At 47.5% G+C, this 21425-nt stretch overlaps 10 protein-coding genes across 10 annotated transcripts; 4 read left to right on the forward strand and 6 right to left on the reverse strand.

Moving 5' to 3' along the window:
- Positions 1-132: 132 nt before the first annotated feature.
- HD556DRAFT_1431681 (general substrate transporter) lies at positions 133-2171 on the forward strand (the record flags this gene model as incomplete). The annotated part of the gene is made up of 10 exons (XM_041305038.1): positions 133-144; positions 199-225; positions 290-367; positions 432-461; positions 516-680; positions 734-1041; positions 1093-1317; positions 1370-1470; positions 1526-1663; positions 1720-2171. 10 exons carry the CDS (start codon positions 133-135, stop codon positions 2169-2171), a joined length of 1536 nt encoding a protein of 511 aa, XP_041161216.1.
- Positions 2172-3069: 898 nt separating this feature from the next.
- Positions 3070-4456, forward strand: HD556DRAFT_1442192 (membrane bound O-acyl transferase family-domain-containing protein; the record flags this gene model as incomplete). Its single annotated transcript, XM_041306420.1, has 4 exons — positions 3070-3438; positions 3506-3837; positions 3890-3917; positions 3974-4456. The coding sequence occupies 4 exons, from the start codon at positions 3070-3072 to the stop codon at positions 4454-4456; spliced, it is 1212 nt and encodes a 403-aa protein (XP_041161217.1).
- Positions 4457-5712: 1256 nt separating this feature from the next.
- On the reverse strand, positions 5713-8306 carry HD556DRAFT_1290811 (general amidase). Its single transcript, XM_041299386.1, has 9 exons — positions 7748-8306; positions 7528-7687; positions 7362-7474; positions 7168-7310; positions 6737-7113; positions 6637-6683; positions 6280-6581; positions 6084-6223; positions 5713-6017 (listed from the first exon to the last, which is right to left on the reverse strand). The coding sequence occupies exons 1-9, from the start codon at positions 8033-8035 to the stop codon at positions 5896-5898; spliced, it is 1692 nt and encodes a 563-aa protein (XP_041161218.1). The 5' UTR covers positions 8036-8306; the 3' UTR covers positions 5713-5895.
- Positions 8237-9601, forward strand: HD556DRAFT_380979 (uncharacterized protein). The gene is made up of 3 exons (XM_041310440.1): positions 8237-8870; positions 8923-9093; positions 9152-9601. Exons 1-3 carry the CDS (start codon positions 8438-8440, stop codon positions 9370-9372), a joined length of 825 nt encoding a protein of 274 aa, XP_041161219.1. The 5' UTR covers positions 8237-8437; the 3' UTR covers positions 9373-9601.
- A 1960-nt stretch (positions 9602-11561) lies between these two features.
- HD556DRAFT_1235605 (uncharacterized protein) lies at positions 11562-11825 on the reverse strand (the record flags this gene model as incomplete). Its single annotated transcript, XM_041297763.1, has 1 exon — positions 11562-11825. A coding segment is annotated over one exon (264 nt), but the record flags the coding sequence as incomplete, so codon positions are not given.
- A 442-nt stretch (positions 11826-12267) lies between these two features.
- HD556DRAFT_1307516 (uncharacterized protein) lies at positions 12268-12669 on the reverse strand (the record flags this gene model as incomplete). Its single annotated transcript, XM_041300031.1, has 1 exon — positions 12268-12669. The coding sequence occupies one exon, from the start codon at positions 12667-12669 to the stop codon at positions 12268-12270; it is 402 nt and encodes a 133-aa protein (XP_041161221.1).
- A 610-nt stretch (positions 12670-13279) lies between these two features.
- HD556DRAFT_1364864 (uncharacterized protein) lies at positions 13280-14040 on the reverse strand. The gene has a single exon (XM_041302749.1). It carries the CDS (start codon positions 13843-13845, stop codon positions 13489-13491), a length of 357 nt encoding a protein of 118 aa, XP_041161222.1. The 5' UTR covers positions 13846-14040; the 3' UTR covers positions 13280-13488.
- An 87-nt stretch (positions 14041-14127) lies between these two features.
- Positions 14128-16978, forward strand: HD556DRAFT_1307517 (uncharacterized protein; the record flags this gene model as incomplete). The annotated part of the gene is made up of 11 exons (XM_041300032.1): positions 14128-14304; positions 14374-14455; positions 14571-14661; positions 14920-15021; positions 15136-15895; positions 15948-16074; positions 16203-16204; positions 16305-16358; positions 16478-16584; positions 16702-16808; positions 16857-16978. The coding sequence occupies 11 exons, from the start codon at positions 14128-14130 to the stop codon at positions 16976-16978; spliced, it is 1731 nt and encodes a 576-aa protein (XP_041161223.1).
- A 552-nt stretch (positions 16979-17530) lies between these two features.
- Positions 17531-18741, reverse strand: HD556DRAFT_1235597 (kinase-like protein; the record flags this gene model as incomplete). The annotated part of the gene is made up of 4 exons (XM_041297762.1): positions 17531-18012; positions 18070-18298; positions 18346-18632; positions 18681-18741. 4 exons carry the CDS (start codon positions 18739-18741, stop codon positions 17531-17533), a joined length of 1059 nt encoding a protein of 352 aa, XP_041161224.1.
- A 1124-nt stretch (positions 18742-19865) lies between these two features.
- HD556DRAFT_1472717 (uncharacterized protein) lies at positions 19866-21393 on the reverse strand (the record flags this gene model as incomplete). The annotated part of the gene is made up of 5 exons (XM_041308471.1): positions 20742-21393; positions 20632-20698; positions 20294-20578; positions 20206-20243; positions 19866-20136 (listed from the first exon to the last, which is right to left on the reverse strand). Exons 1-5 carry the CDS (start codon positions 21386-21388, stop codon positions 19866-19868), a joined length of 1308 nt encoding a protein of 435 aa, XP_041161225.1. The 5' UTR covers positions 21389-21393.
- Positions 21394-21425: the final 32 nt, after the last annotated feature.

Raw genomic sequence — 21425 nt, forward strand, 5'->3', positions numbered from 1 at the left:
CCAATTTTGTTGTCCAAATTGAGCCCCACAAGTTCCATGCGGTTGGTGCCTGACACTGAATAAAATGCAGCGTCCCGACGACATCATGATGTTGTTCCCCGTCTTCATTTGTCCTCACTTCCTCCCGTCAAAATGGGCAAAGGTGTAAGTTGCACTTTGTTTTAATCCCTTGGCTATCGTGCTTAATGCGTTCAACAGTACAGCGCAAGGATCGCCTCGAATCCAGTGAGTGATCATAAGCTCCTATAAGTGTTCGTACTTGGACGGGATTCTGATATTCATATGATAGTACATCGTCGGTACATTCGCATGTATCGGTGGAGGCCTCTTCGGTTTGGACATATCTTCCATGTCCGCAGTGTTGAACGTGAGCCCATGATCATCCACGCCTAATGTAATTTCGACGATGCTGATGTATATACCCTGGACAGAACCCCGCATACGCGAACACTTTCCACAACGTGCGTTTAATTTCTTGATAGCCTTTTGTGTGTGATTCACAAGATTTCGTGCAGCCCACTTCCAATGCACAGGGTGCCATCGTCGCTTCTATGCCCGCCGGGTCCCTGATTGGCGCTCTTTCTGTTACCTACCTTGGTGATAAGCTTGGGCGCAAAAAGACGATCATCCTTGCTGGTATTTTCTGGGTCATTGGTTCTATTATTCAGTGCGCGTCGATTGTGAGTGTATTATCCTGTCAAGTCATTGTTTCTTTGTTGAGATGCTGCTTTAGAACCGTGGTATGCTCGTCGTTGGCCGTATTATTTCTGGTCTCTCCGTCGGTATCTCTTCCACCGTTGTCCCTGTCTATCAATCCGAGATTGCTGCACCCTCAATCCGTGGTCGCCTGGTTTCCTTCCAACAATGGTCTATCACCTGGGGTATCTTGCTTCAGTACTTTGTTCAGTTCGGTTGTTCGTACATAAACGGTACTGCCTCATTCCGTATCCCATGGGGTCTCCAGATGATCCCCGCTATCGTCCTTTCTCTCGGTATGCTAGCGTTCCCCGAGTCCCCCCGTTGGCTCGTCGATAATGACCGGTACGCGTCCCTTTTATATATATCAAACTCATATCTCATACTTCTTAACAGCGAGGCAGAAGCTTTGGAGATTCTTGCTGACCTGCACGGTGGAGGCAATCAGCAGGATGAGCTCGTCGTCCTTGAGTTCGAGGAAATCAAGTCACAGGTTTACTTCGAACGAACTGAAGGTGCCAAGGCCTGGTCAGACCTCTTCAAGCGTGGGGTAATGCGCCGTGTCTTCCTTGGCACGTCTCTCCAGATGTGGTCTCAGCTTACTGGTGTGAATGTTATGATGTGAGTTTTCTCCAGCCTTTGGCCACTCAATTTGTTTTTACACCCCAAACAGGTACTATGTCGTCTACGTCTTCGAGGGTGCTGGTCTTACTGGTCGTCGCGCGAATCTAATTGCAGACTCTGTGCAATATGTCCTTAATGTCGCCTTCACTGGTAAGATTGATTTACTTTGATCGATGGCGATGATTGTGATGCGCTTGAATTTTAGTCCCTGCAATCATTTACATCGACAAATGGGGACGTCGCCCGATGTTTATTTACGGCTGTCTCATCATGGGCTTCTGGCTCTACCTCGTCGGTGGTCTCCAGGCCCGCTTCGGTGAAATGGGAAGTGTTGACGGTACTGGTAAGTTTAAGGTTTAAACTCCTCGATACTCTGATGCTTACTTCTCTCTTCATCAGCTACATGGGTGGTACTCAACAATCCCGCTGCCACAAAAGCGATCATCGTGTGTTCCTACTTTTTCGTGTGTTCCTTCGCTATTTCGATGGGTCCTGCCTCTTGGGCCTATCCTGCCGAGATCTTCCCCATGCGTGTGCGTGCTAAGGCCGTCTCTCTCTCCACGGCCACGAACTGGTTGTTCAACTTCGCTTTGGCATGGGCTGTACCTCCGATGTTGCAAAACATCCAATGGAAGACGTATTTGGTGTTCGGGACGTTCAACTTTGCAGCCTGCATCCACTTCATCTTCTGCTTCCCCGAGACAGCACAGCGCTCTTTGGAGGAGATCGAAGATGTGTTCTCACAGGGTCACGAGTTCAGCGCATGGGCTGTATCTAGGTCCGTGGGCAAGAAGGACTTGGCGGATGTACTTGCACACAAGGCATCGCTTGAGAAATCGGAGGGTGCATAAGGGGTTGAAGGCATATTTTAAGCTTGCTCATTTCCTGACTTCTCGGTAAGATCTAATAGTTTACTGTACTTGTTAAGCACTGCTGTTAGCATAAGCATTTAGTGTCACGACCAATCCACGATGATACAGCACGTTTTGTGAACCTCAATTTGTGCTCATAGGCTATAGCTAACAATGATTTATCGTAAACATACTAGGTCTGCCCAAGTGTATTACAGATGTAATTCCTCTCTTGGCGTCCGTTGACCGCGTTTCAGATACGCCAAGTACTTGCAGGCTACTACTGACCGTCAATCTGACTGGGCCATCAACGCCCTATTCCATCAATGTAAAGCCTGGGCCGCGGCCCGCCATCGGTTCACCGCCCAAGCTCCTATTTCCAGATACGTTCCCGCATGGCAACCAGCACAGCATATGTGCGCATGTAGGTTTTGTTTCTATTTCATGACTAGGCTACTTGTGTCGCATATGGCGCTACTAACCCCACGATGCATGATGGTAAGTAATTTCAAAGCGATTACTGTCACGTGCACTCAATACAGATTAAAATCATGTGGACCGTCCGCGCAGGTTCTCACACTTGGCTTCCATCTGCAGATCTGAACGTTAACGTTGAACACCGTCTGAGTCCGTCTGGCTCGCAGCTGCTAGTTGCTTTCCTCAGTCTGACATGTCGCGGTCAGACAATAGAGATGCTCTGGACTAATCTATACTTATCTAGTCATTTCGAACTGATAAAGGCGCGCGAGTTATGTGCGAAAATGTGATTCCAGGGATACGATTGTTGGTTGCGCTGGCAGCTGATGGTATTCGTCACAGTGCCAAGTGAGCTTCTTATATATTACAGCACTTACAGAAGATTTATGTAACCTTTCATTCAACGTCCAACCTATCAAAAATGCGTTTACCATCTCGCGTACAACTTCCCTTCCTTGCCTTGCAGATTTTACTTTCTTTCGACCCATCACCTCCATGGAACTTATTTGGTGCCTTCGCCATCGCCTTGTTCTGCTTGCTCATCATAAGCCCGAGCGTGTTTGTGAGCTTGAACATTGATACTGGCGTCGGCTACGTAGACTACATGCTAGGATCTGTCGTCATGACCTATGCAGTGCAAAGCTTTTATTTACTCTTACTGGGGAGACCATTGAAAAATTTCAAGTCTGTAGAGAACAAGAACGGAAAAGTGCACGAACGTTGGTGGAAAAGGATCTTCCACGTTGTTTGTGTCACGCAATCACCGCGGGGAGTTGGATGGAACTATCAGGTGCGTTTTTACAATCCCTTGCGGTTCCAATTAATTCGGACCGGCTCACCCCATTCTTGATTTCCAGGTGAAACACATTCCTGCTGCCCCACAACAACCCAGATATTTGTTCATCCTCACCTCCTCCCTGCGTGCTGCCTGCCACCTAGTCCTCTTTGAAGTCGCACGGCTGTATGTTTGGTACAACCCTGCGTGTTCATCGGTTACGGTTGGGACACGAAGCTATGTGGCGCGGTGTGCTGACGCAATTGTATTCATTGGGCTCACATACTGGGCCTTGAACGCTTGCTACTTCGCAATGGCAGCAGGGAGTGTCGCTCTCGGATTGCACAAGCCAAGAATGTGGCCTGACGTGTTTGGGTCTTGGCGAGATGGATATACCGTTCGACGAGCTTGGGGGTGAGTGAATATGTGCCAAGTAGCTCTGTTGTTCCGATACTATTCCATGCAGGAGAACATGGCATCAGAACTTGAGATGGGTGAGCGCGTTTGATTAAATTTGTGCATATATCAGCTGAGAACGTGCATGTGCCAGTTCCTCGCCCCTCTTGGTAAAGCGGCATCATCTGTCCTTGGGTTTAAGCGTGGTACACCAGGATCATCATACGTACAGATCTACGTTGCGTTCTTATTATCGGGCCTCGTACATACAGGAGGGGATATCGTGCTCTCTGGATCCTCCACCTCCGCTGTCTCACGACCGTTTTTCTCGATGCCATTCTTTTTCATGCAAGCAGTCGTTATTACCCTTGAAGACGCGTTAATCCGGACCGGAAGACGACTGGGAGTTAAGGACAGCTTTTGGACGAGAGCCTTGGGGTTTGTTTGGGTCGCGATATGGTTTGGGTGGTGTGTGCCCGGATTTGCCGAGGATATGATCAGGGCAGGTGGGGGGATAAGGAAGTCTGCCAGCAGAGTGGGTGAGAATAATATGGGCCCCAATCTGGTGCAAGCCGCGATGGTTGGATTGTTTGGATTTGATGTTGGGGAGTTTGCTGAATCATGGTTTGGGGCATGAACTGAGATAGATGCCAGGGTTCGTGACATAACCTTGTTTACCGCTTACGATGATCACCTGAATGTCCATAATGGTCGTGCTGGCACTTGGAAGGGCGAACGTTGGCGTAGGGTAATTACCAACTGGATAAAACAGTACTGACTCCGACTCACAGCATGTACTTATTGTGCCTGGGCTTCATCACAAGTTGTTGGTTGAATTACACCTGCTTGTGATTCACTACTAGATCATATGCAAACCTGCAACAATGTGAGTCTATTCAATTCTATATGTTATGCAAAGCTATTGACATGGGCTCAAGTATGTACGGGCCCTAAAAATACAACAGCGGTCTACATTCAGTATTGCGATGGCAGAACATGCCAGAAGTCAGAGTCAAGGGTATCTTGATCGATTACGAGGATCCGTTATAGTGGGCATCGATGACTGGACTCGGACACCGCCTTCGCCACCCACGTTGACCTGCCACCGGGATGTGTACAAGCAGCATCAACTGTCACGCTATCATAGTTTAACACACGCTACGGCGACCATTCGATCCTGGGGGTAAGTGGATGTGCCGGAAGTTCATCTGTTCTAATCATCTATGTAGGAGGACGTGCCGAGGCAGGTGAACTTTCACACCATAACGTCTCAAATTTGCAATTGTGCCACAGTTTCTCATTGTACTCTCCATTTCTTGCTTCCTGTCGCGAGACCCTCGTATCTGCAGGTCAGCATATCGCACTGTCCGGATCTTCTACCTCCGCCAGATCACGGTCGTTCATAATTAGAATTGCTCATCGGGCCGCAAAACAAGCGAGTCAAGGACAGCGTATGGAAAGTTTTGGGGTATGTCTGAGTCGCAGTATGGTTTGGGTAGTGTGCAACGTGCATGAAGGCACGCCGAATGCAGGCGGACGAGAAAATGAGGCTGTCTACGGTTTAGAGCGGACTTGGCGTGGTTGGGTTTGATTTCCGGAAGTTTGCTGAATTCGTCGTAAGCGGAGATGAAGGACAAGGGTCATGGCATCATTGATATGCCATATGGTCGTTATCTCATCAGAACGCAACGGAAGATGAAAGGCACTGTCTCTATCCTCGTGGATCTGCTGCGTGTTGCGAAGCGCGGGTTTTCTTCGGTACGGCATTTTGACACGGGAGGAGCATGGTGAGGCAGTGTTTTCCGTACTAGTCTACATGCTCGCAATTGTTGAGCGGCATATCCAAATCCGTCCTCATCTAGTACCGAAGATAATTAAAGATGCTTGTGCATGTGTTTCTATCATTGACGCCTACATTCTCCGGATGTCAATAGAATCATGGGGAAGGATGAAGCATGGTTCAAGGATCAGGTGAGGGACTTTGTGTGAGACAACAAGATACAATGCATATGCTGGACCAAGATGCAGATTCATTCGATAACCAGTGCTCTGCGTTTCGGTAGATATCCCTTGTACCTATTTGGCAGCTAACAGCGCCGCGTCGACTATTTCTGTCATCCTTATGACCGCCTCTTCTTCCAGAGTCCGACCGACAAGTTGCAAACAAACAGGAGCGTTCCTGAATTTCTCCGGATCGTCTGGATCAATGATTAGGCATCAAAACTACGTATTGAGAGGTTGTTGAGTGCTGGCACCATACTCACACATTTCATAAACATCCTTATCGAAGTCGTTGTAGAAAGCGTGAGGTGCCTTCCCATCGAGAGTGGAGTCGACAGTGGTCACAGGGAAAATGGCGGCAGCATAGTCGAGCGCGTTCCAAACGGCCGTGTAGTCAACGTACCTGCCCATCGCCTCTCATTGACCTGAGTGCATCATTCCGCAGTTACAAACACAAACCTGTTCTTCCCATGGGGAGTTGCCACAAACGGGGCGGCTGGACAGATGATGGCGTCGACAGGCCGTCCTGTCCCAGTCTCCGACGCAGTTGCTTTCCAGTGGTCTAAATATTCTTTCCGGATTTTTTGACGCAACTTCTGCAATTGCCAGAGTTGGTATGCTGTAATACCGTCGTTCTGCGGACGGAAGGATGCTACTGTAACATTTGCGACGTCTAATCCCATTGATGTAATTAGTGGCTCCCCTGTGGCAGAGGTCGTGATCATGTATTCCTCAGCGGAACCAGCGTTCCAGATGTCACGCTGCACAGTGCTACTAGGTCAATAGACAGACATAACAAAAGGCACGACTGCTTACCGTGATATCTCCAAGTAATTTGTGCTTGATGGGTTTCCAGTCAACAACTACCACCAATGAGCACGATATTGATTTAGTAGATGACTTGGACGAGAAAAACCTTTGTGGCCCGCATTCTGAAGAGCCGCTCTGGCGATCTCCAGAGACCTCCTGATAGGTGGGTGGGGAACAACAACGCCATCATCCCACATGATTGCAAAGCACAAATTCTTGCCAGACCCGCCGTGGTCTACAAGATTGTACTCGTCTTCGTCCCATTTCTTCCGAACCGCAAGAGGGTCATTGAGCCATGGTTTAGTATTAATCACAGCTCTCATGAAGACTTTGATACCGACGACGCTGTTTGCCATGGGACCTAATACGGGGAGAACCGAATCTTGGCCGTCAAGTGTACCACGGATACCATAGTATGGCAGACGCCCGTATGAAGGTCTAAGGCCGTATAAGCCGCAGAACGCAGAGGGAATACGAACAGAACTATCATGAAGCCATCAGAAGGCTACCACTGATATCTCCAAATCCTTTTCATACCCTCCGAGATCGCAACCAACTCCCAAAGGGCTTCCTTTGAGAGCAACTAATGCACCCTCTCCTCCTGATGACCCACCCGAGGTCAGAGAGCGGTTGTATGGGTTTGTCGTCCGGCCGAAGACATGGTTGAAGGTTTCTGGCCACTAAAGATACTTCTAGCCTACGCGTAACATTGACATCGAGGGTGCGCTCACCGCAAGTGTTTGCGGAACGTTAGTGCGGACAAATGGTACAGCTCCGCATTCAATCAGAATGTCGATTAACACTGCGTTTTCGTCCGCGTACTGCCCAACCCACGAAGCATACCCTAGGACATGGTGAATAACAGTGCGTTAAGCCTATGCCAGGATTGTTATTTACCTATAGTAGTTTCCAGTCCCTTGATACATAGCTGGTCCTTGAAGGAGATTGGCAGCCCGTGAAGAGGCCCAACGACCTGCCCTGTGGTCTTCAGGTAATCATCGAGTTCTGCTGCTCGGGCCAATGCACGATCAACAAAAATTTCCGTCAAGCAATTGACCTCGTTGCCTGGTTAATACAATGATGTCCTCAAACAAGGCCGCCTTGCAATTTGGCTTACAAGTTGATGGGCAACGATGGCCCTCTTGTAGAACGCGGTGGTCACGTCTACGGCTGTCCATGCAGCACATGCGAGTTTCTCCAACAAAACATCTACTGAAGTATTGGTGATCTCAATTTCTCTCGCGTTCAGAAGGCCGCATGTCTCTGGAAAAGCAGATACGTCCAGAGTAGAGTCCGAAGGTGGAGTCACAATCCACTCATGTGGAATGGATTCTAACTGCCTTTGCTTCTTCTCTGCGGCCAGAGCAGTCCAGTGCGGTTTGTCTGTGGTGATGGAATTGGCCATAGCACTGCTGGTAAGTAGAAGGAGAAGAGTCGATTATTTGATAAGGATGATACGTAAAGTTTAAACAATAACATGAAAATCGACAATAAAGAGGTACATCATCCTCAAGAAAGTAAAATTGTAAGGCAAGGAAGGGAAGTTGTATGTGAGATGGTAAACGCATTTTCTGACGGGTTGGACGTCGAATGAAAGGTTACATCGTGATAAATCTGCTGTAGTATGTAAGTGCTGGAATATATAAGAAACTACCGCCATCAGCCTACGTATGTGGTCACCCAGCGCAACCAACAATCGTATTCCTGGAATCGCATTTTCGCACATAACTCGCGCCCCTTTATTCACATTATTTGATACAGTGTATTTGACCCCCTAGGCTACCACCTACTACTACGTACAACATCAATGGCTACCGATTCCAAAGTCGCTGATGACAGCAGTACACCTCCTTCGTATGACACAATCTCAGCAAGTCCCATTCAATGCGATCAATCATCTATATTTTCCTTTCGTCGCATGAAGAAGAAACGTACAGCTGTTCTATCCCGCATCCGTGATATCGTCTTAGCCCCTAATCTCATCCTTTCTTCTGTGGTTCCAAATGTCAATGCCTGCGCTGCTGCTCTCCCAGCTACCGAATTCTCCAAACTCCTGAAACAACTCAATATCGAGGGCCACACAGCACTGTATTGGGCGATTGTGAACAATCGGCCACAAGCTCTTTGGGCATTGCACGGTTTCATTTCCGGCATGAGTCCCTCTGTTTATTCCGACTTGCGCATTGCTTGCATGATAACCAACGACTATACAATGTTTAAGGAGCTCAAATTTGGAAACTGTAAGTAGCACACAGCAATGTCCACCGGAGAAACCACTGATTTGGATACTAGTAAGTGACAGGCGTTCGAGATGCTTTTTAGGTTGTCTACCAGATGAAGTCCAGGTACATACATGCGATGAACCCACCAACCAGTTCGATGTTGTTTTTCGAATCAGGATGTTCCAGAAACGCCTGCGCACTGCTACTGCCAAAAGTCTGCGCTTCGAATTTGTCGCAGGGGGTGTGTGGTCCAAGTCTCTCGCTTTGTTCCTTCATTGATCTGATGGCATCCCTTGCAGGACGCATATGGTGGCTTCGCTTCTACATATTGGAGCCTAGCAATGGATTATGCTGCGCCGATATTGGTCTCAGTCAGCATAGCTATCAAGTGCGTTTTGACGCTGTACTTTTAATCGAGGCACATAGCCGGAAACCTGATCGTGCGGCCCCACCTGAAGCGCTGGAAATTATATTATCAATAACAGGCACAGAATTCCTGGCCCTTGTACCCTGGCAGTAGGTTGAATTTGTTGTGACTCCATGGATTCTGGTGTGCTAACTGTCTTATGTTCACAATGAACTTTATTCCTTGTGCTTCCGTTGATGTCTACTATAGATCCCCCGAGGGCGTTGAATTCAAGCCTCCTCCCAAAATGACTTGGAACATATGGAATGAGGTGGGCGATTGGGTATTGCACAAGTAAGTTTGTTTATCAATCGAGGAGGCCGCATTTCGCACTTCTCCTTAATCACTCGAACTGACCTGTCATTGTGCTGTCGCAGTAATACGGAATATGTAGATGACGAGGGCACTTTGGATGCGAAGCTGCAGATAACATTGTTATGAATCTAATTAGTCAATGTAATGGAGTTCACTTCAAAAAGTATGTATTACTAATAGTGCTGCCGTGGTCCGGTTCAGTCCGGTTCAGAGGGTCATAGAGGAGAACCAAGAACCGGACCATTGGTTCGGTTCTATGAAATGTCCGAACCCAGAACCGGACCACAGAGAACGGTTCTCTATGGTCTGGTTCGGTTTTTTTGGGGTCCGAACCCGAACCGGACCCAAAAATTCTGTAGGGAGCGCAGGTAGAAGTTCGAGAGTTTTCTCCTGCATCTACCATCAGGAAAACCCTCCTGGGCAAAATTTTCAATAATTTGCGCTAAACGATGTTATTCTGATAATTCTATCTAATTTCAAGTTTTAGGAATAAAACAGCTACATCAGGAAAACTACCGGTTGCTTTTTCTACTTTATTTGTCACTTAATTACATAAAAGGGACGCATAAGTCGATCGAGTGAAAAAGCGGGAGCCACTTAATTAAGCCCACTCGTCGTCTGGATTTTCGCTTATTTTACACTTATTTCACTTAAATAAAGCAGAAAAAGCAGTACAAGCATTTGATAGCAGAATAACAGGTATACATAAAAAGCGTGATAAGCACAAAATTAAGGTGACTCCATCTACAACACATTGTATAATCAGTAGCTACTCAATGAGAATTCAATAAAAAAAACTCACCAGGAATGGTAAGGACAAACTGAGAGTTGGGACGTGGCCGTGGCACTATTAGCGTTGCCCTAAGAAGCTTGAAAGACAAGATCATGTACATCCTGAGAGCGGAACATGGCCGTGGCACCAGAGTCAGCGTCACCTAAGAAGCTTCAAAGACAAGATATGCACCGACTGAGAGTGGGACATAACAGGTCCGTGGCACCATCAGCGTCGCCTGAGGGCCTCGAAAGATGAGATCATGCACTGATTGAGAGTGGGACATAGCCGTCATACATCAGCATCACCTAAGAAATTTGAAAGACGAGATCACGCACCGACTTAGAGCAGAACATAGCCATGGCACCATCAGCGATTCAGCGTTGCCTAAGGACCTCGAAAGAAAAGATCACGCACCGACTGAGAGTGGGAGATATGTAGTTCTGCATTGAATGTTCCAAGAGTGCTTGCATGATGAGGATTGAACACTGAGAACGGCATTCAGCGCAGTACAGCGAACAGGCGGTAAGGACTTACATTGAACCACAAAGACGGAGAATGGTATGTCAAGGACAGAGGGTGAGTGGTGTTCGAAAGCATGTATTAGTTTGGAAGTTCATAGCAGAGACATGTGTAGAGCAAGTTGCAAAGGACAGCGAGTGGAACGATTCGAACACAGGTCACGTGTGTGACTTGTCACATTCGTTGAGTTTGCGTCCAAGACTCTAAGTCCCTTCATCTACCCCACACACCTCAATTCTGAACCCTTCGGCAATTCCTGCTCGTACTCATTCACCATCTCGGAAGAACTTAGAAGATGATGCGCATGGGTGCGAACTTACACTCACTAGATTTTTCCCTCTACTTCGGCACACAGCAGTACTCATTCACCATCTCGGAAGAAGATCGGCCTATCTCCTACTTATACACCCATGACCATTTTGACGTGTTCGTTCATCTACAGATGTTGCGCTCGAATGCCTCTGGACTTGCTCACTTAGTATCTTTTTTACATGTAGTTTGCTTATTGTACTTAATACTACTTTTTCCTCTTTTTGAGTGGTCCCGACTTAATTCGCTTGTAAGAAAGTCTATTAAGTCAAAAAAGCAATGTTCCGATTTTCATTTACGAAAAAATAAGGGACAAAAAGTGAGATAAGCAACCAGTAGTTTTCCTGATGTAAAAGACGATAATGTACAATGGAATTATCGAGATTTATTTGAAGATACAGAAAGTGTATCTATCTAGATACGGGTTCAACCAAAAAGTGTTACAGTCATCTAGAACTGTATCACTCGACCACTCTCGTGGGACGACGGCACCGAAATTCGGCAGAAGATGGGCACTCCACACGATCTTCGACAATGGCACAATGCTTGCCAATTTTGCGCCACCAAGCAAGGAACGCGAGACCTTGTAAAGGCCATGGTGTCGATCAGGAGCCAACGGAAACGGCGAGAACCATTCGATATAAGCCAGGTGGCTAGGAACCTGGACTGTTGGTGGAAAGAGGAGCGGGAGTGATTTCGAAGGTAATGAGAAAACGGCTCGTACTTGACCAATGCGGGGCCCAAAAGCCACGGCTTTGGCCTGGCTTCAGCAAACGCCATGCGCAAACGCCCAGCGCACGTCAGCAACTGCTGACGTGGCTCAGACGAATGCGGACGACACATGAGAGCAGGAACGACGCATGAGAGCAGGAATGACGCAAATTTCGTTGAAGTTCATCATTTGCACATATTTGTTTTGCTCACGTGACTGTTTGGTTGATATCAAACCATTTGCGTGTATTTGTTTGGCTCGCATGACTTTGGTTTGAAAAGTTTTTGAACTTCCGACGTCGATCCCTCATTCCTCAACGTTCAACGTCGTCAGCCTCAATCATCAAGCTGATAGGTATGTCTTAGGTTTTTTAAAAGTTCTATTTAACATTTGTCCCGCCATTCACAGGAAGTGAGTGTGTCGGTCCTCGTTCCAGCCAGAGCCACGCTGATCCAAGTCGTTGTCTGCGGGTGAGTGTGTTGATCGTCGTTCGAGCAACCGCCACACTGATCCAAGTTGTTGTCTGCCGTTCGCAGCGGGCGAGTGCGTCGATCGTCATTCGAGCATCCGCCACGCTGATCCAAATCGTTGTCCGCCATTTGCAGGTAGTGAGTGCATCAATCGTCGTTCGAGCAACCGCCACGCTGATCCAAGTCGTTATCCGCCGTTCGCAGGAAGTGAGTGTGTCGAACCTCCTCTGAGCTCGAACCATGCTGATCCAAGTCGTTGTCTGCCGTTCGCAGCGGGTGAATGTGTTGATCCTCCTTCGAGCTTGAGCCATGCTGATCGAAGTCGTTGTCCGCCTTTCACAGCGTGTCGATGCTCCTTCGAGGGGTCACTGTACGTCTTTTCTATAAATCCACTCGCGCGTTTCACTAATGTAGCTTTATTAGCTTATGCTTATTCACACATGTTCACACTTGTATGTGCTTGTCCACACTCGTTCTTGCTGCAACAGGTACGGCTTTGCTAATCTAAGCCAGGGATTAGATATTTGCGGTCAATTGTAGCTATACAGTAATTACTTTTGTGTCTATATTCTATGTAATCAAATATCAGTTGTTTTTTCTTGTAACATCGTCTGACTATTGTGGGTGATTTGCAATGCAAAGTTCGAAATACATTTTCTGCAATTCACAATAATTGTGTCTAGTATCAGCTAATTCTTGATAATTATGCAAAATTTACGAGGGGGTAAGAAAGTCCTTCTAAACTACATAATTTTCCTAATTCTCCTAAAGCTGCTAATTAGACATAATTCTTGGACTTTATCAAAGATTATTGAAATTTTGGCCGGGAGGTTTTTCCTGATGACGAAGGTGGGTAGAGACCCTATGGTAATATCTTTGAGTCGAGTTGTGTGCGCATTAAATATGAATGATCTGTCAGGATAAGCAGCGGTCAATTTGCAAGATATCATTTCGAGTGTAACAAGCACAAGGCATTAACACAGAATACGAGTAACGAGGGAGACAGTAGGTGCTGATAAACTGCTCTGTGTGTGTGCTGAAGGAGGTGTGTGTGTGAACGTGTAGTGAGTACAAGGCAAGACCGGAGTAGATGATGTGCTCAATGGCAGGGTGCGAAGTTAGGAAGTTGGTCAAATAAGACTTATCACAGCTTCAAAACGAGCTCTCCCGCTCGCAACCTTCATCTCAGTCCAACGGGTTTCGACGTTTGAAGTTAGGGTCCAGAACTGTTGCAAGAAAATACGGTCCAAAGCGCCACCCGCAAGTGTTTGCGCCATTGTGGAAGTGGTGAATGGTGGTGGCTGGGAGTGCGCAAAGACGCAGGTAACGTGGCAGGCACTTGTTGTTGTGCCGCAGTTGATGGTCTCAATACCAAGCGACATTGAGAAGTAGGAGGGCATGAAAGATGGGGCGTGGCATGAGAACAGGTGGGAGAGAGTTAGCACGAGAGAATGGGCACAAGAGGACAGGTACGAGAGAGCAAGCATGAGAAAACGGGCGCAAGATAGCGAGCACAAGCGAGCTTGGTCTTTGTCGGCGCGTTGATTTTAGGGGTGGAGGCGGTGGTTTCGCAGGAGTGGGACGATGGGCTTGCGGGAGGAGTTGCACAATGAGACGTGTGGTCTGATTCATCAGTTTGAACAGTGCATATCATGACTTACCTTGTCAATGGGCCTCTGCATTTGATGGAAACAAGTAAATCTTGAAGCTTAAGAATCCCTGAGGCCAAAGTGGATCATCAAAGGAAGGTGTCAAGGTGTGCTTCAACAATGTGGCAAGCTTCTTTCGGTTCGCGGTTCGGAACGGTTCGGGACCGGTCCGAACCAAAGTCGAACCGTTCGCCCAATGGCAGAACCGAGAACCATACTATGGTCCGGTTCTGGCTGACACCTGGACCGTGGACCGAACCACAGGAGAACCGGACCAAAAGTCCAGTTCGAACCATGGTTCAGGACCGGACCACGGCAGCACTAATTACTAAAGGCTACAACTGAGTACTACTAACGATTTGCAAGAATTCCGCATTCATCGCAACAGAAACGTTGAGCACGCTTGTCACTCGGTCTTGTTGGCCTCCAGGAATTAAGACGGATCACGGTGAGTGTGTAGGTAAAGGGTGCTGAACTGGATTACTGTAATTCCCTCGATACTTCTATTGGCGTGGTCCTTCTGCATTTCTTCACAACCCATCATGGCCTTTTAACTCGTACAGAACCTGGGTACCACAAATTATTGCTTCTGTCCAAGCGCATGGAATATCATTGCGGACAAGTTGGGGATCGACACCCATACCTTCCCCACCTGTCAGCGATAAGCTGCGGGTTTACCCGTACCCGTGCTCTACCCTACGCGTTAAGCAAATTGACATCAAAAACCATTCTATCCGTCAACACGTTGAACAAGGTCACCTGAAATTACACTATGTTAGATCAAAGGACAATCTCGCCGACATCTTTACTAAGGCACTCCCCCAAAAAGAAAGCGTCTTCGCAACTGCTTGGGCCTCCGGTCATTTGTTTGCGATCATTTTTCTACTTACGGACTGATTAACATTATGATAGAACTGGGATGCAACCTTCGCCACTTCGTACCATATGGCTACTGCTTCGTATCACATGGCTGTTGCTTCGTATCATATTCAAGCTCCGTCTTCATTCGCATAAGTATCTTGCCTCGTTGCTCATGCACCTCAGTTGTTGTTCCCCAACGCTGAGCGTACTTTCTACAGTAAGTCTTTTTCTAATTGTTATATTGAAGTGAAACATGATACGTTGCAGATTCAGGGCCGACATCACATCTTCCTCGTGCCTGCCGCTCTGCACTTACGCTCGCACCCTCTATTCGTCATCTCGTGCCTCGGCTTCGGGTCCCTCGGTCTTCTTCAACTCGGACACATTGGACGACAACAGTTCAGGCCACACTATCATGGCGGATGATACGAGCCCATCTTCCAGTACTATATCGATGTCAACGTTACCGATCTCCAAGCATAATGGGAAAGGCAAGAGAAAGTACTCGGAGGCTGAGGCCAAGAGGGCGGAAGCTGAGGAGCAGAGGAAGGAGGCCAAGGAGCAGAGGAAGGAGGCCGAGGTGGAGAGGAAGGAGGCAGCGGCCGAGAGGGAGGTGGCAGCGGCCAACAGGGAGGCAGCAGTGGCCAACAGGAAGCAGGTCCAGGTCCTCGATGAGAACGTGCAACACAATCCAGCCTCAAACTTGAAGAGAATATTCATACATATCGTGATAAGATCAGCTCTGAAATTCTCATTGCCATCAGGACTCGAGCTGCGATCCGACAACTGGACAGTTTTTCTTGCACGGGCAGAAAGGCGGTCGAAGATATACTTTGCATCATCGGCCTTAGTGCTATCTAGCATGATGCTATTCATCGCAACAGACTGTATCACACAGCACCCTTCAACAACCTCCATTGCCTCCTACATAGTGCTGATTGTGACCGCCTTTTTGTCATTTGGCTCACTCGTGTATAGTATTTGTACTATCCCCATCATACAGGACGTTTCTTTGATACAAATCAAAGTGAGTCAAAGTGTTATTTTCGAGTTACTTCCCTGACGCCTATGTCCTTTAGCATTTTGTTTCAAACGATTCACTCCACGCCGTACTCCCTCTACTGCTTTTGTCTCTCGGGATCATGTTGAACGTTATTGCTAACTTTGCCTTCATGGTCACACTTACGATTATAGTGTGGGAACAAAGTACTAAGATTTCACTACATGTTTTTTCTATTGCCTTCGATGTTATATTAACAGTATTCTGCCTCTTAGGGCATATATTTCTAGAGTCGATCACCATATGACACGATCACAATTTGTAATCTGCACAGATGTATGTATTGCGATCTTGTGAGGCGGTGATGAATCATGATGCGGTTGGAATCCGCTCCTTTCCCTGCTTGGCATATATCTGGACATTGTTGTCATTCAAGCTCCTCTGTGTCGAAGGAAACGTTCGCGACTTAGTATTCAAAAGATACATCAAGGTAGGATGTACGGCTGCGGTCCGTGTTGAATGTGTGGCATGTCACTGGAGTTTTGGCGATTGAATATACTTCTGGTGTAGACATGGTGTCGTAACTAATTTGAGCAGTCTACTCTGCAGATGGAGACAGAGTCCATATACACTATTGCCTGGCAAACCATGGAGGATATTCATCAGCAACCAATGAGAACACGCCAGCAAGAGATGTTAGAGACATGGGAAGTCAAGTGAGAGCTGGATTTGGGACCACAGTTAGGTTTTATAGGTATAGAGAGTGTGGGTAGGTCTCACAAATTTCTCATCGTCATGTTTCATATTAGTTGCGTGGACTATGTGTCAAAAAGACAAGGATCGGGTGGAGAAAGCTGGGCAAACAGGCCCAGTGAGGAGCGCCTGACAGCCATTGACCTGCGCATGACACCTCTACGCAGACTGAGGGTAAACACCGAGGGTGAGTATAGATCAACAAGTGAGTCTGCGAGACTCATTCTGCACGCAGAAAGACTCTTAGTTCGTCCAGTGCGAGCTCCACCTATACAAACATGGACATACAAGCACCCGCCTGAGGCAGGCGCATGTAGAACCAGAGCTGCCTCGGACCAACCTATTCAATTGCTTTGAGAAATTCCTTATCGCAGTGAAAATGAAAAAAAAACAGATGTAGAACTGCCGTCGCACAGGTTTGGATGTCCAAGAGCGGTGAGATCCATGTAATAAGACTCAGCGCTCAGCTACTGACAAAAGTATGATGGTGAGTATTTGCCAAAAATTGTAGAGCACTCAGCAGCAGATGCCAAGAATAAAGTTAAGAATCTTAGATTTTGTCCAAGTGCACAGCTTTGCACATGGGCTGATGCATGGGAATTTGTTTGTGTTCGACAAAGCCCTCCTCCACTAACGTGGGAGTCAGGGACATGATCGGATCGCAAGTTTGCAATGACTAGATGAGTCCAGAGCATCTCGACTGTGACATGTCAGACTGAGGAAAGCAACCAGTAGCTGCGAGCTAGACAGTTCAGGTGTTCAGATCTTCAGATGTTGAAATTGTGAAACATTGATTGTGAGAACTTGCGTGAATGGGACCGGAGCGCTTGTATACAGCATAGTACTAAGTACACCATGATGTTACCAGCCAGCAAGTTGAGTCAGTCAAACACCGCAGAGTTCAAGTGTTTAGCCACCAATGCAGGACGACCCACCTTTCTCCTTTACGCTTGACAGTTTCTTCCTCAGCCAAAGAAAGCGAGCTATCATGACCTGTAGTGTGGTCAAATCTCCCCCTGTGAACCGGACATCTAATTTATACTCTTTGGGTACCAGTGTACCTTTGTCAGAACTTCCATCCAGTGGATCAAACCTCGTATTTCCTGTCCATCCTTCCCTCTCCATTATCTGGCTAAACAATTGTCTCAACAACCCATAGTTCGGCTTTTCTTCGAACTTCAAACTGCGGCAGTGATCAAAGTATGTTGTGAACTCAGCAGGAGAACATGCGAGCAGGTCACGAAATGCTGCAGACTCAGCTTTCATCTCTGCCATTCGACGCAAACTGGCCTCTTTGTTGGGTGCGTAGATGTCTTCCCATGGAAGACGGCCGTGCAAGAGAGATAGTAGGACATTGCCCAATGCTTCAAGATCGTCTCGCCGTCCTTGTTCTGCTCCTTGCTCGTCAGCCACAAGCAAGAATAAGAATAAGAATGATGTTCCCGAACCTCGTCCGAGATGCACATTGTAGCTTGAATATGACATGGTCCCCAATGGAATGCGACCTTCACGATATGGTATATGTGCTCCTGTGGATGGGTTGACATAAAGCTTCGCCAAACCAAAGTCCAATAGATAGACAAAGTGAGACTTTTCCCCAATGCCCATCGCAAAATTCTCAGGCTTGATGTCCCGTAGTATGATTCCACGCGAGTGGGCAAATTCAACTCTGTTCAACTGACAGAAATCAATATCAAATCAGCGCAAGTGTTTGACACACTTACCATTTGGACTCCAAGCATGACTACGGTCTTCCAAGGAAGTTTGCCCCTGGACAGTCTGTGGAGCTGTTCGAGATTTGCACCTAGATGTTCCAGAGTCAAGACATATGATCCTCGATCCAGGCCACTCCATTTGCATGATGGTATGCCTGGGTGACCACGCAGGAGGCTATACACCATAGCTTCGTAACGCACTATGCAAGGCATGTCTGGTGCATCTTCCAATGCAGTCCCTGATTTGAGTGCAACTTCTGTGCCAGTGAGGATATGGAAAGCACTAGTAATGTGTCCTGTAAGGTCAGTGAGTGTGAAACAAAGTGGTATGCATACCAACATACCAGAGCTTCCTGCTCCAAGCAACTCTGTCATCTGATACATGCCATGGACACACAATGGCATTGTACAGCCAATATAAAATTGCTTTTGAGGCGGTAAAGGACAATGGACAAGTGAGGTGTTTTGCAGCTTTACAGGTAGAGCTTGCAATCTGTCTATCAACAGGGTAGGGCGACTTGTCCTGAGGTTGACTCCTGATCCCAGGTCTCCAGGACGTCTAACAAGAACAGTTGGGAAACCTGCCATGCTTGCCGGTTCCATCACTTGGTAACAACTAGATGTCACTACTAAAACCTGGCTTTTCTCGGCAGTACTACATGCTGAGCGACAGCACTCCAAGAGGCCTGAAAAAATGGAATGGTTTTGACTGAATAGATTCGAAAGGGGAGCAGGTTCGTTATCGATGTAGAGATTCGCGCCTCTCAATGCCGGACATATGGCCCCACGAACTACATATTCCTTACATATTCCAGCTCTTATCCAAAGGATCAGTCATACGCGCTCCTGCGCGCGCGCCATACGTTCGCGCCTCGTTCGCGCGCCTCATACGCACTCGCGCGCGTCCGTGCGCCTCCCCTTAGGTCTTCTTGCGCCTACCCGTCCGTCCGTCCGTCCTATGTCCTCACTGATTTGCTGGTGCGTTATTCTTATCTCTTTCATTGAATTGATGTGCACTCGGTCCGATCCCCGCGCTTACATACAGAAAGTCTATCTTAGACTTTAGATTATATTTAGAGTTGATATGGTTACTCGGTTCGGTACCGCGCTCGGAAGTGCCGCATAGCGCTATCTCCCTTCTTAAATAGAGGGAAGTTCTTTTACTTTGGTTACTACTTTTTCCCCCCATTTATCACAGTATACTGCAAGTTGTATAGTGCACCTTAGTACTAGAAATCTGATTATACTTCTCCATCTGCTACAGCTCGCGCCTCTATTATACTTGAAACCATATCCCTTATCACTCATAAGTGCGCTCCCGCATACGCGCGCGCCTCTCGCATCTCACGCACCCTCGCATCGCTCACGCGCGCTTCACGCGCGCCTACCAGCGCCCGTCTAGTTGACAGAGTTTCCCTCCACCTTATTCGCGAGGAACTTCTCTCAGTAGCTGTCCTTTGGGTCGAGTTGTATTCTCGTATCCAGGTCTTGCTGTAGAGCCCCCTTACCTTTAGTGTTTTCACCCACAGTCAAGATTCCTCACCTTCATCGACATCGAGGCCAAATGGAAGTGGCGGAAGTAAAAATGACTTTGTGTCCGGGATCGGAAGACCGAGCAGTGCATAGCCCTGATCCAGGAGCGTCCCCACAGCTGCTTCTGCATCGGCATATAAACTAGGTTGCAGTACAGCCTGGACAGCTTTATAGAGTATGACTTCGCTTAGTGGCACTTCCAGAAACATGCAGACTTTCTCCAGAGCTTGCCGCACGATGGAGGCATATGGTGCGTCAGAGTTGTCTCTGTGTCTCATAAGTTCGCATTCGAGATACAATTGAGATAGTCAGTGTGTGTCGGGATGCGTTGGCGACAGCAGCCGCATAGCATCATCTATGGCGCCGTCACGATCCTGATTGTGTGTGAGCAATTCATATGCGTGAGACTAACATGAAAACTCACCAAGATAGTACCAAAGAGGTCAAAGACGATAACTCTAGTGGATGGAGCCAACACAGGAGACATGGAGTTTGGGATGAGGTCGAGCTTGATATATGGCCCCTCATCTGAGTTCCAATCATCGGGGGATTGTGAGCTTATAGGGGGGTCACCGTCAAAGGGAATCTTCATCGACCAGAGCATTAGAGCATGTTCCTTGATATTTCCGTTGAAGGTTGGCACATTCCCACTAAACGAGGAATCCGGGAGAAGGAGGCTGCTCCATCGAGTCTCGTGCGCACGATCAAACTACGAAAGTGAATTTTCCGTTAGAAGTTGCGGGTAATATATCAGTGACCTACGTTTCTCAACTTCACAGCCCAGTTCATAGCAACAGTTACACCCATCCACGAGTAGTCTGCAGTAAGTCTGAAACAAGGGCAACGAAATGCACTAATCAGAGGCAACATACTGGTTATACAGAAGTAAATCTTGATAAATGGACGGTGGTTCGACAGCAGACAAGTCGAAACTCTGTGGTTCCAAATATTCGAAAACATAACCATTCTTTTGGGGCGCCCCTTCCATCTGTTGCCGGGTATTCCACATATGCCATTCGTCCCCCACCGGTTCGCTACCACCAGATGACCGTTCCTCATTCGTGTATTTTTCTTGCAGCATTTTGTCATAGTCATCCAAGACCGCACGACAGAAGGTGAGATAACTAGATTCTTCAAGTTGATGCGGGAGGTGAGCCACAGAGGCTGGCTGCTCGTATTCAATGTCCTCTTGAAGCTTTGGAAATGTATGGATGTAGAGAGTGCCCCCGTCTGGATGTAAGGGGGGCTCAACATGCAACATCTTGCTGCCTTCGTCCAGTGACGATCCAAGAGTGAAGTAGCACCCCTCATTCACCCCGCTTGGCTTCTGAGGTGATATAACAAACAGAAAATCTCCATCATTCCATGAATTATTATGGAACCCTATGTCAGTGGGCGAGATCCGCAGTGCTAGAAAAGGACGAGTTACCAGGCAAGTGGCTTTTAAGATCCCATAGCCGGAGGTCCAACGAGCCGAACGTCGAGGCATAAATTCTGCAACAACAAAATTGTGAGGCATTTCATTTGGGAGTCAATGATACCGATGGAACTTCCGT

This window comes from Suillus plorans (genome assembly GCF_016647745.1).
Source record: "Suillus plorans strain S12 chromosome Unknown HD556scaffold_22, whole genome shotgun sequence".
Classification (NCBI taxonomy): Eukaryota; Fungi; Basidiomycota; class Agaricomycetes; order Boletales; family Suillaceae; genus Suillus; species Suillus plorans.

Bases quoted from the DNA above. Each gene is read 5' to 3' on its own strand.
- HD556DRAFT_1290811 (XM_041299386.1), bottom strand. From the start codon at position 8,035: ATGGCCAATTCCATCACCACAGACAAACCGCACTGGACTGCTCTGGCC. The intron at 7,475-7,527 runs GTAAATAACAAT...ACCATGTCCTAG, and splicing joins GGGACTGGAAACTACTATAG to GGTATGCTTCGTGGGTTGGG. The intron at 7,311-7,361 runs GTGAGCGCACCC...AAGTATCTTTAG, and splicing joins ACGTTCCGCAAACACTTGCG to TGGCCAGAAACCTTCAACCA.
- HD556DRAFT_380979 (XM_041310440.1), top strand. From the start codon at position 8,438: ATGGCTACCGATTCCAAAGTCGCTGATGACAGCAGTACACCTCCTTCG. The intron at 8,871-8,922 runs GTAAGTAGCACA...TTTGGATACTAG, and splicing joins GGAGCTCAAATTTGGAAACT to TAAGTGACAGGCGTTCGAGA. The intron at 9,094-9,151 runs GTGTGTGGTCCA...CATCCCTTGCAG, and splicing joins CTTCGAATTTGTCGCAGGGG to GACGCATATGGTGGCTTCGC.
- HD556DRAFT_1364864 (XM_041302749.1), bottom strand. From the start codon at position 13,845: ATGCTTGCTCTCTCGTACCTGTCCTCTTGTGCCCATTCTCTCGTGCTA.